This window comes from Hyla sarda, chromosome 10, assembly GCF_029499605.1.
Source record: "Hyla sarda isolate aHylSar1 chromosome 10, aHylSar1.hap1, whole genome shotgun sequence".
NCBI lineage: Eukaryota > Metazoa > Chordata > Amphibia > Anura > Hylidae > Hyla > Hyla sarda.
In genome coordinates, this window is record NC_079198.1 from 125,471,316 (window position 1) to 125,484,635 (window position 13,320).

Consider the following 13,320-nt stretch of genomic DNA (forward strand, 5'->3'; position numbering starts at 1 on the left):
TACAGGATTATGACACGCTGACACTTGGGGGACAGGATAATGACACTTGGGGTACAGAATAATAACACTTGGGGTACAGGATGATAACACTTGGGGTACAGGATAATAACACTTGGGGTACAGGATAATAACACTTGGGGTACAGGATAATGACACTTGGGGTACAGGATAATGACACTTGGGGTACAGGATAACACTTGGGGTACAGGATAATAACACTTGGGGTACAGGATAATGACACTTGAGGTACAGAATAATGACACTTGGGGTAGAGGATAATAACACTTGGGGTACAGGATGATAACACTTGGGGTACAGGATAATGACACTTGAGGTACAGAATAATGACACTTGGGGTAGAGGATAATGACACTTGGGGTAGAGGATAATGACACTTGGGGTACAGGATGATAACACTTGGGGTACAGGATAATGACACTTGGGGTACAGAATAATGACACTTGGGGTACAGGATAATAACACTTGGGGTACAGGATAATAACACTTGGGGTACAGGATAATGACACTTGGGGTACAGGATAATGACACTTGGGGTACTGGATAATGACACTTGGGGTACTGGATAATGACACTTGGGGTACAGGATAATGACACTTGGGGTACTGGATAATGACACTTGGGGTACAGGATAATGACACTTGGGGTACAGGATAATGACACTTGGGGTACAGGATAATGACACTTGGGGTACTGGATAATGTCACTTGGGGTACAGGATAATGACACTTGGGGTACAGGATAATGACACTTGGGGTACTGGATAAGGACACTTGGGGTACAGGATAATAACACTTGGGGTACAGGATAATGACACTTGGGGTACAGGATAATGACACTTGGGGTACAGGAAAATGACACTTGGGGTACAGGATAATAACACTTGGGGTACAGGATAATGACACTTGGGGTACAGGATAATGACACTTGGGGTACAGGATAATGACACTTGGGGTACAGGATAATGACACGCTGACACTTTCCTTTTCCTGCAGACATCTCCTTTGAGCGTAAGAGTGAGGGCAGCCGCAGTCAGATCATCCCCTTGGTCCCGGACAGCAGTATGTATGGAGCACTCTATGTGGATCCCCCAGGAAAGGACTTGACAACATTCCAGAGTTCATCACCAGTCAGGCCCCCCGGGATGGGAATTAGTTCTAAGTCTGGGATACCGCTAGGACTGTACGATCACAGCCTGTTTCTGCACTGTCATGGCAGTGCGAACAACCTCACTCATGGGGCTGCAAGAAACAAGATACCTGGAAAACCTGTGGTCCCTGTACCACCAAATGTGGCCCTAAAGGAGCCCTGGAGCCACAATCTCAAAAGAGGTAAATTTGTATATATATATAGCAAGTTCCAAAAAATCACCGCATCAGTCAGGTCTTGGATCGTGAAAAAAGCTTGAATTCTTTATTCCCAAATTCTAGAGAATTCCAGCTTTTTTCACGATCCAAGACCTGACTGGTGCGGTGATTTTTGGACTTGCTGTACTGTAATCCTGGGCTGGCAGCCTGGGCAACCACATGCACAGAGGTCTATCCCCGTTGCTGTCTTATTCTTTATATATATATATATATATATATATATATATATATATATATATATATATAACCAAAGGATAAATTGGCCAGCACTATTGATCCAAACTATTGTAAAAACCTGGCTTGCAGGTTCGCGCTATTTGGCGCCAAATTTGCAAGCTAAGTACCTCATATTTTCATAGTTTCATATCTTCATTCATTGCATTACAGCTGTATAGCTTTTCATGTTCTATCTATATACTCATGTTTTATCTATATACTCATGTTTCATTTATATCTTTGTGCTAGCAGTGTTCTGCTGTATTCTGTTGCTGTATATATATATATATATATATATATATATATATATAGTAGCACTTATAACATGGAAGTTGGAGACACTGTAGAGGGGAAAGGAGCTGGCACTATGCTACACTGTAGAAAGAAAAGGTTCGGGCACTGTGCTTTACTGTAGAGAGGAAAGGTTCGGGCACTGTGCTTTACTATAGAGAGGAAAGGTGAGGGCACTGTGCTTTACTGTAGAGAGGAAAAGTGCGGGCACTGTGCTACACTGTAGAGAAAGAAGGTGCGGGCACTGTGCTATACTGTAGAGAGGGAAGGCGTGGGCACTGTGCTATACTGTAGAGAGGGAAGGCGCGGGCACTGTGCTACACTATAGAGAGGAAAGGTGTGGGCACTGTGCTATACTGTAGAGAGGGAAAGTGTGGGCACTGTGCTATAATGTAGAGAGGGAAGGCGCGGGCACTGTGCTACACTATAGAGAGGAAAGGTGTGGGCACTGTACTATACTGTAGAGAGGGAAGGTGCGGGCACTGTGCAATACTGTAGAGAGGGAAGGTGTGGGCACTGTGCTACACTATAGAGAGGAAAGGTGTGGGCACTGTGCTATACTGTAGAGAGAGAAGGTGTAGGCACTGTGCTATACTGTAGAGAGGGAAGGCGCGGGCACTGTGCTACACTATAGAGAGCAGGATACGGGAAGAAAAATGAAGACCCTTTGTGTCAGCGCTGCTCGGATGGTCAGAGGTCAATGAAGATGCCAAATGTATGATCCAACGATATTTTATTGAGACACATACATATGGGGGTGATACAAGGACAAGACACGTTTCGGGAGTGAGCCCTCCCTTTCTCAATTGTGGACGTATGCAGTCTACTTTACCAACGGCAGGGAAGTGGATATATACATTTAGAAAATGGCGCCAAAGAAAATTAGCATAGGTCAAGGGTCATGCAGCAACGCAACATTACAAGGTGATATTTTCCTGGCTTACACAGAAAAATAAACAGAAGCATAAAATAATTATGTTGTCTTGAGATAATAAATTCATATTAAAACTGAGTAGTTTCATTCTTAATGTATTTTGATGGAGGGAACATATACTACATGTAATGCAAACTGAGGTTACTTTTTGATAAAAGTGGCCACAGTCTCAAACCGAGGCTAGGGCTAGCTAATGTTGAAAGTGAGGCTTGGATGAGTTTTCCGTGGTTTGTCATTCGCGCTGAATACTGAGTGTAACAGGCGACCAATCAGAGTCTGCATACGTCCACAATTGAGAAAGGGAGGGCTCACTCCCGAAATGCGTCTTGTCCTTGTATCACCCCCATATGTATGTGTCTCAATAAAATATCGTTGGATCATACATTTGGCATCTTCATTGACCTCTGACCATCCGAGCAGCGATGACACAAAGGGTCTTCGTTTTTCTTCCCGTATCCTGTTACACTATAGAGAGGGAAGGTGCGGGCACTGTGCTACATTGTAGAGAAAGAAGGTGTGGGCACTGTGCTATACTGTAGAGAGGGAAGGCGCGGGCACTGTTCTACACTATAGAGAGGAAAGGTGTGGGCACTGTGCTATACTGTAGAGAGGAAAGGTGTGGGCACTGTGCTATACTGTAGAGAGGAAAGGTGTGGGCACTGTACCATACTGTAGAGAGGAAAGGTGTGGGCACTGTGCCATACTGTAGAGAGGGAAGGTGTGGGCACTGTGCTATACTGTAGAGAGGGAAGGCGTGGGCACTGTTCTACACTATAGAGAGGAAAGGTGTGGGCACTGTGCTATACTGTAGAGAGGAAAGGTGTGGGCACTGTGCCATACTGTAGAGAGGGAAGGTGTGGGCACTGTGCTATACTGTAGAGAGGGAAGGCGCGGGCACTGTGCTACACTATAGAGAGGAAAGGTGTGGGCACTGTGCTATACTGTAGAGAGAGAAGGTGTGGGCACTGTGCTATACTGTAGAGAGGGAAGGCGCGGGCACTGTGCTACACTATAGAGAGGAAAGGTGTGGGCACTGTGCTATACTGTAGAGAGGGAAGGTGCAGGCACTGTGCTATACTGTAGAGAGGGAAAGTATGGGCACTGTCATCTTCCAGGTTTTTTCACATCCACAATGTTCTTCCTTTTTTGAGATAATGACGTGGTGTATTCTCTTTCCCCTGCAGAGCTGCATCATGTGAATAGCGCTCCTCTCTCTCCTTATCTCCAGACAGACAGTGGGAGCGTTCCCAGTGTGAAGAGCTTAGAGGGAAACCCAGCAGGGAAAGGTGAGAACTCCTCAAGAAATGTCACTGATACACAGATAGAGGAGATACAGATGTGGTGAGCCACGGGGGTGCGACGTGAGGTGTATGGGGCAGATGGTGTAGCCCAGGGGCAGATGGTATTAACCCCTAAATGTTTGTGACGCCAGGGCGTGGTTTTCCTGATATCCACCCGAACGGTGGTACCGCTAGTCCTAGTTAGGCAGGGCAAATAAGAGTCCATGGCCAGGTCAGGGTTAACGGTAGCTTTACTGAGGTAGACAGATGGTAACAGTCTTTACAGCTAGGTCAGGATCCCAGAGAGGTGACCAGTAACACAGGGGACCTCGCAGCTTGCTGGGACTTGCAGTGACTTGACAGACTTTAGCACAGCCACGCTGACTATAATAGACTTGACTTGAATGAAGATAGTGACAGCAGACAGAGATGACTTGACTTACTGACATTTAGACTGAAGGCCTCCAGATGTGCTGGACACTGACCCTGAGACATCTTAGGCCTGGTGATAGCTGCTGCCCATTCCCCTGGCAGGCTTTGTATAGGTGTATACTCTACAATCTCCCCGCTCTTAAGAGAATGCATAGGTGGGGAAGACAGTCCCTTTGTACTGCTCTCCTGTTCACTAGGAGGATGCCCCTGTGGTGACAGTCCATAAGGGTGCCAAACCCCCTCACTTTGTCAAACTTGACTACTGTTGCACAACGGCGCTCCAGGAGTGGCTCACCCTCCTGGGGGTGCTCTAACTTTCTGATGTACAGAGCCTCCAACTTTTTAGTATCTTGCTGCTGCTCTTGTTGCACCTTGAACGGCATCCGCTTCAGCCCATATCTCTCCATTCGCTGAATCCTCAGTTCCTCCATCATAGCGGCAACCTCAGCTTCTCTTTTGGCCCTTTCGGACTGGGGGACTTCCCTGGCAGGGGAAGAAGATGCTCCCTCCCTGGGGGCTGTTGGACCTGGGGCCCTGGCTCTGGACTGGGGGTAGATGGAGGGGTAGAGAACGCAGCCTTGGCCAGGGTACTCACTTCTGACTCCTCTGTGTCGCTCTCCGCCCAGGATCCCCAGGTCCGGTGATGAGGTGACAGCCTCACCGGCGAAGGCTCTCGTGACGACCTCGGTGTATCTTCTGCCGGAGTTGCGGCCCTATCTCCATCGTCTTCTGTCAACGACACTTTCAGGTGGATGCCTTCGGCCCCGATGGAGAGCTTGTGCAGGGGATCCACTAACTCCTGGAACACTTGTGCCGTGGCTGCGGCAATCTGTCAGCCTTCCAGTTCCATCTTGGGACTCTTCGCACATGTGGATAGCTGCACCTCCGCCATCTTCTTGCTCTCAGCCAGTACTTCTGTTGAAATGAAGAGGTCAGGCCCCGCGTTGCTTCTTATACTGGTCTGGGACCGGAAGTGACTCAGCGGTGCATCCTCTTCCTCTGCCCCCCCCCCCCCCCCCCCTGGCAACAAGGGGCAGACCTTTCAAGTTCCAGCTCGGACTGGGAACAGCGACTTGACTTCTACACCCAGGGGCGGGATGCTGGCTTTGGCAGGACCCTTTTGCGCACTTCTCGACCAACTGGTTAACCCTTTCAGGTACAATGACGGACATTTTGGCACATAGCATGGCTTCAGTTCTGATTTTGCACATTGTCAGTTTAACTTTTACAGACTTTTCCACGATAAACAGCACAGTTTTCCCTCCCTACTTTATCAGCGCCACGGTAGAAGCACATTACAATGACAAAGTCCCGTACAGTTTTCTGGTGCAAACTTTTTCGCATCAGCATGCAATTGCTCCTGGACACAATTCAGACTCAGACTAGGAGGCAGGACTTGTGGCTTTATGACTAAGACACACACCCGTATCCTGTTCTTGACGCCAAAGTTTTGTGGTGTGTGCCACATGGGTGCGATGTGAGGTGTATGGGGCAGATGTTGTAGCCCAGGGCCAGATGGTATTAACCCCTAAATGTTTGTGATGCCAGGGCGTGGTTTTACCGAGAACCACCCGAACGATAGCTAGTCCTAGTCAGGCAGGGCAAATAGGAGTCCAAGGCCAGGTCAGGGTTAACGGTAGCTTTACTGAGGACAGATGGTACAGTCTTTACAGCTAGGCCAAGATCCCAGAGAGGTGACCAGTAACACGGGACCTCACAGCTTGCTGGGACTTGCAGTGACTTTAGGACAGCCACACTGACTATAATGACTTGACTGGACTGAAGATAGTGACAGCAGACAGAGATGACTGTTGAGACCCAATTAGCTCCTAGCAGGCTATAACTACCCCTCCCCCTTACTACAATAAATAATTAAATAATAACTGACACAACAACAATTCTACTTTTTTATGGGTGGGGATCGGCCACAGCTTTATTTATAAAATTACTTATATAAATAACAATTTAACTGTAACAAAGACACCGATTGGCTTCTTACCAACCCGAGAGGTGCTGCCACACCGTCCTGTGTGGAGGTCTACCCCGGGTTGACCCCGCTTTCACCGTCTTCTTACCGCCAAGCTGTGACTTACAATAAACAGAGATACAAAAAAGGGAGGGAGGGAGGGCAAAACTCCGGGTCCTGGGCAGATTGAGGGGGGAAGGGAGGCACCACAGCTATAAATACCCAGGGGAGGGCCCCTGAAAGCCCGGGAAACTATTAAACCCCTGATTGGTGCACTCCTTCCCCCCCACCCATGGGACATACCACTGTAGTTACCAACAAGTTTTTACAGGCGGGGGAGGGGGCTAAAAAACCTTGCCTGTATATTTCTTAACCCCTTAACTGCTCACCAGTCAGGGGGCAAGCTAGTTATGCACAGCTTGCCCCTCCAGACTTGATTTGCTGGCATGTGGCTGTAGGTTAGGCTTGAGGCCTCCAGATGTTGATGCCTGGACTGGACTTGACCTCAGCAGAAAGAAGAATGATTGTAGCTCCTCCCCCTCTTATAAAGGAGGGCTGAGAAAGGAGCCTATAGGCTAGCTGCGGGTCATCTGGTCACATGGTGCTCTCTGGGTAAAAAAACATGTGACTTTAACATGTGGCAACCATTATCATGTGATTAATAACCATGTGACCATCTCAAAGGTCCTTTACACATAATATACAACTATACAGATTATAGGGGTTCAATGCAGGTGAGCCCTGGGGACGTGCAGGGACTCAAGCTGATAGGATTGTAGATGAATATCCCATACTGGGACATCACGCAGAGAGATGTACGGACCCCAGCAGTACAGGGGATATATACAGAGAGATGTACGGACCCCCAGCAGTACAGGGGATATATACAGAGAGATGTACGGACCCCCAGCAGTACAGGGGATATATACAGAGAGATGTATGGACCCCCAGCAGTACAGGGGATATATACAGAGAGATGTACGGACCCCCAGCAGTACAGGGGATATATACAGAGAGATGTATCGGACCCCAGCAGTACAGGGGATATATACAGAGAGATGTATGGACCCCAGCAGTACAGGGGATATATACAGAGATGTATGGACCCCAGCAGTACAGGGGATATATACAGAGAGATGTACGGACCCCCAGCAGTACAGGGGATATATACAGAGAGATGTATCGGACCCCAGCAGTACAGGGGATATATACAGAGAGATGTATGGACCCCAGCAGTACAGGGGATATATACAGAGATGTATGGACCCCAGCAGTACAGGGGATATATACAGAGAGATGTACGGACCCCCAGCAGTACAGGGGATATATACAGAGAGATGTACGGACCCCAGCAGTACAGGAGATATATACAGAGAGATGTACGGACCCCAGCAGTACAGGAGATATATATAGAGAGATGTATGGACCGCAGCAGTACAGGGGATATATACAGAGAGATGTATGGACCCCAGCAGTACAGGGGATATATACAGAGAGATGTACGGACCCCAGCAGTACAGGGGATATATACAGAGAGATGTATGGACCCCAGCAGTACAGGAGATATATATAGAGAGATGTATGGACCCCAGCAGTACAGGAGATATATATAGAGAGATGTATGGACCCCAGCAGTACAGGAGATATATACAGAGAGATGTACGGACCCCCAGCAGTACAGGGGATATATACAGAGAGATGTACGGACCCCAGCAGTACAGGAGATATATACAGAGAGATGTATGGACCCCCAGCAGTACAGGGGATATATACAGAGAGATGTATGGACCCCCAGCAGTACAGGGGATATATACAGAGAGATGTATGGACCCCCAGCAGTACAGCGGATATATACAGAGAGATGTATGGACCCCCAGCAGTACAGGAGATATATATAGAGAGATGTATGGACCCCCAGCAGTACAGGGGATATATACAGAGAGATGTATGGACCCCCAGCAGTACAGGGGATATATACAGAGAGATGTACGGACCCCCAGCAGTACAGGAGATATATACAGAGAGATGTACGGACCCCACTAGTACAGGAGATATATACAGAGAGATGTACGGACCCCAGCAGTACAGGGGATATATACAGAGAGATGTACGGACCCCAGCAGTACAGGGGATATATACAGAGAGATGTATGGACCCCAGCAGTACAGGGGATATATACAGAGAGATGTATGGACCCTAGCAGTACAGGGGATATATACAGAGATGTACGGACCCCCAGCAGTACAGGGGATATATACAGAGAGATGTACGGACCCCAGCAGTACAGGAGATATATACAGAGAGATGTATGGACCCGAGCAGTACAGGAGATATATACAGAGAGATATATGGACCCCAGCAGTACAGGAGATATATACAGAGAGATGTACGGACCCCCAGCAGTACAGGAGATATATACAGAGAGATGTACGGACCCCCAGCAGTACAGGGGATATATACAGAGAGATGTATGGACCCCCAGCAGTACAGGAGATATATATAGAGAGATCTGTATCTGTGCTTTGTCCTGTCCTGTAATATGTATACTCAGCAATAGTGATGAGCGGCATAGGCCATATTCGAATTCGCGATATTTCGCGAATATATGGACGAATATTCGTCATAAATTTGCATATTAGTTTTTTTCACATATGCGAAAATATATTCGCATATTTGCGAATATTGAGCCCTCCCTTCTATAATGGTATAGGGAACTTTGACTAGTGCATTGACTTTGTGATTTTTTGCCCATTGAAACCAATAGGCCCATTGTGGTCTATGGGGATCTCATGGCATGTAAAACAGTAAGATAAGCAGGACTGTCTTGGCAGCACAGTGGATGGGAGACCACCACAGGCTTGAGGCCCGGGGTGAGACAGAGTTTTACAGTGTTGTGGTTTAACTTTCCAGGAAACGCTGCTGAGTTGCCCATAGCAACCAACCAGATTGCTTATTTCATTTTTCACAAGGCCTCTGCAAAATAAAAGAAGCGATCTGATTGGTTGCTATGGACAACTGCACAACTCTTCCTCTACACTGGTTTTGATTAATCTCCCCATAGAGGGAGATTTATCAAAACCTGTCCAGAGGAAAAGTTTGAGTTGCCCATAGCAACCAATCAGATCGCTTCTTTCATTTTTAGAAGCCTTTTCAAAAATGAAGTAAGCAATCTGATTGGTTGCTATGGGTAACTGCACAACTTCCTCTACACTGGTTTTCCGCATATTCGCAAATATTGAGCCCTCCCTTCTTTAATGGTATTGGGAACTGTGACTAGTGCATTGACTCGGTGATGTTTTGCCAATTGAAATCAATAGGCCCATTGTGGTCTATGGGGATCTCATGGCATGTAAAACAGTAAGCTAAGCAGGACTTTCTTGGCAGGAGAGTGGATGGGAGACCACCACAGGGTGGAACAGAGTTTTTTACAGTGTTGTGGTTTAACTTTACTTTCCTGGAAAAGTTGCCCATAGCAACCAATCAGATCGCTTCTTTCATTTTTCACAAAGCCTCTGCAAAATGAAGTAGGCGATCTGATTGGTTGCTATGGCCAACTCAGAAACTTTTCCTCTGGACAGGTTTTGATAAATCTCCCGCTATGGGGGGAGATTAATCAAAACCAGTGTAGAGGAAGAGTTGTGCAGTTGTCCCATAGCAACCAATCAGATCGCTTCCTTCATTTTTGAAAAGGCCTCTGAAAAATGGAGGAAACAATCTGGTTGCTATGGGCAATGCAGCAGCTTTTCCAGGAAAGTAAAGTTAAACCACAACACTGTAAAACTCTGTCCCACCCCAGGACTCGAACCCCGTGCTGCTGAGACAGTCCTGCTTATCTTACTGTTTTACATGCCGTGAGATCCCCATAGACCACAATGGGCTTATTGGTTTCAATGGGCAAACAATCACATAGTTAATGCACCAGTCACAGTTCCCTATACCATTAAATAAGGGAGGACTCAATATTCGCGAATATGCACATATATTTTCGCATATGCGAAAAAAATACAAATATTTGTAATTATGAATATATAGTGCTATATTCGCAATATTCGTGAATTCGCCAATATGCGATATTCGTGAATAAAATTTGAATTGCGAATATTTGCAAGCAACACTACTCAGCAATGACCCTGAACTGAATAAAATTTTAGTGAATTTCCCTCCTCAGCAGAATATACAAAAGTGATGAAGACGTTCAGCAATCCTAAAATCCTCCACTACACCACATCCCTGAAAGTGATGGACCTCCTGCCGTACAGCAGCGCCCTGCCCCCACCCCCGGCGCCTCCACCCGAAGAAGACCTGAACAGAGGCCGACAGGACAAACCGTAAGCTATGGAGACCTGGAGACCCTGTAGACATCAGGGGGAATCATCATAGATGATTTTGTAGAGGAAAAGTTAACCAGTTGCCCATAGCAACCAATCAGATTGCTTCTTTTATTTTTGAAAAGTCCTGATTGTTATGGGTAACTGCATTACTGTTCCTCTGCACAAGTATCCTTCCTCCAATAACGTGTTTAGTTTTATGAAAAATCGCACTGTGACTTTCATTTTAAACTTGGCGCCTGAATTTCTGAGCGGGCGCCGTTCTCGCTCCCGTATATATCTATGCAATGAAGCTTCCTGCTCCGTCTCCTTAGTGCCCGTCTCCAGCGCCGTAGAATAACATTACACTGGGTCTGACACTGGAGACGGGAGCTGTGGAGACGGAGCAGGAAGCTTCATCTCATATTTCTTAGTTATATACTGTGGGGAGAACGGCGCCTCGTTCAGGCATATAAGCGCCAAATATAAAATAAATGTAATTTTGTAAAAGTGCTACACAATAGTCATCTGTAAAGAAAGCATCAATGCATCAGGTACTCTTCAAATAAATCTTCCCCAATGAGCCTAGATATAGGGCACAACAGGTCAGACACCAGGGGGCAGCACCTGGTCATCTTATCATTCAATTCTATGTGGAAAAATCTTAAGTGGATATATGGAGTTGGCTGACTAAGGGCTTTGTGGTCTTATTTCATCTATCTATCTATCTATCTATCTATCTCATATCTATCTATCTCATATCTATCTATCCTATCTATCTATCTATCTATCTATCTATCTCATATCTATCTATCCTATCTATCTATCTATCTCATATCTATCTATCTATCTATCTATCTATCTCATATCTATCTATCTCATATATATCTAGGTTGGCATCTCTTTCTAAGGATTCTCTGCATTTGATATAATTGCTACAAACATTCAGCTGTGACAGGAGACAGAATAGTGAGTACAGTTCTGGGGTATAATACAGGATATAACTCAGGATCAGTACAGAATAAGTAATGTATGTACACAGTGACCTCACGAGCAGAATAGTGAGTACAGCTCTGGAGTATAATACAGGATATAACTCAGGATCAGTACAGAATAAGTAATGTAATGTATGTACACAGTGACCTCACCAGCAGAATAGTGAGTACAGCTCTGGAGTATGATACAGGATATAACTCAGGATCAGTACAGGATAAGTAATGTAATGTATGTACACAGTGACCTCACCAGCAGAATAGTGAGTACAGTTCTGGGGTATAATACAGGATATAACTCAGGATCAGTACAGAATAAGTAATGTAATGTATGTACACAGTGACCTCACGAGTAGAATAGTGAGTACAGCTCTGGAGTATAATACAGGATATAACTCAGGATCAGTACAGGATAAGTAATGTATGTACACAGTGATCTCACCAGCAGAATAGTGAGTACAGTTCTGGGGTATAATACAGGATATAACTCAGGATCAGTACAGGATAAGTAATGTAATTTATGTACACAGTGACCTCACCAGCAGAACAGTGAGTACAGCTCTGGAGTATAATACAGGATATAACTCAGGATCAGTACAGGATAAGTAATGTAATGTATGTACACAGTGACCCCACCAGCAGAATAGTGAGTGCAGCTCTGGAGAATAATGCAGGATATAACTCAGGATCAGTACAGGATAAGTAATGTAATGTATGTACACAGTGACCTCACCAGCAGAATAGTGAGTACAGTTCTGGGGTATAATACAGGATATAACTCAGGATCAGTACAGGATAAGTAATGTAATTTATGTACACAGTGACCTCACCAGCAGAATAGTGAGTACAGCTCTGGAGTATAATACAGGATATAACTCAGGATCAGTACAGGAGAAGTAATGTAATGTATATACACAGTGACCTCACCAGTAGAATAGTGAGTACAGCTCTGGAGTATAATACAGGATAAAACTCAGGATCAGTACAGGATAAGTAATGTAATGTATGTACACAGTGACCTCACCAGCAGAATAGTGAGTACAGCTCTGGAGTATAATACAGGATATAACTCAGGATCAGTACAGGATAAGTAATGTAAGGTATGTACACAGTGACCTCACCAGCAGAATAGTGAGTACAGCTCTGGAGTATAATACAGGATATAACTCAGGATCAGTACAGGATAAGTAATGTAATGTATGTACACAGTGACCTCACCAGCAGAATAGTGAGTACAGCTCTGGAGTATAATAAAGGATATAACTCAGGATCAGTACAGGATAAGTAATGTAATGTATGTACACAGTGACCCCACCAGCAGAATAGTGAGTACAGCTCTGGAGTATAATACAAAATATAACTCAGGATCAGTACAGGATAAGTAATGTAATGTATGTACACAGTGACCTCACCAGCAGAATAGTGAGTACAGCTCTGGAGTATAATACAGGATATAACTCAGGATCAGTACAGGATAAGTAATGTAATGTATGTACACAGTGACCTCACCAGCAGAA

At 45.6% G+C, this 13,320-nt stretch overlaps 1 protein-coding gene across 3 annotated transcripts in view; it reads left to right on the plus strand.

Moving 5' to 3' along the window:
- ROBO4 (roundabout guidance receptor 4) overlaps positions 1-13,320 on the plus strand; it is a 101,407-nt gene that overhangs the window by 65,500 nt on the left and 22,587 nt on the right. For 2 of the 3 annotated variants that reach the window (XM_056544125.1, XM_056544127.1), the window contains exons 14-16: positions 1,014-1,349; positions 4,011-4,112; positions 10,673-10,832. In XM_056544125.1, the coding sequence (XP_056400100.1) occupies positions 1,014-1,349; positions 4,011-4,112; positions 10,673-10,832 (598 nt within the window). The remainder of the gene's footprint in view (positions 1-1,013; positions 1,350-4,010; positions 4,113-10,672; positions 10,833-13,320) is intronic. The other variant, XM_056544126.1, reaches the window with a different exon arrangement.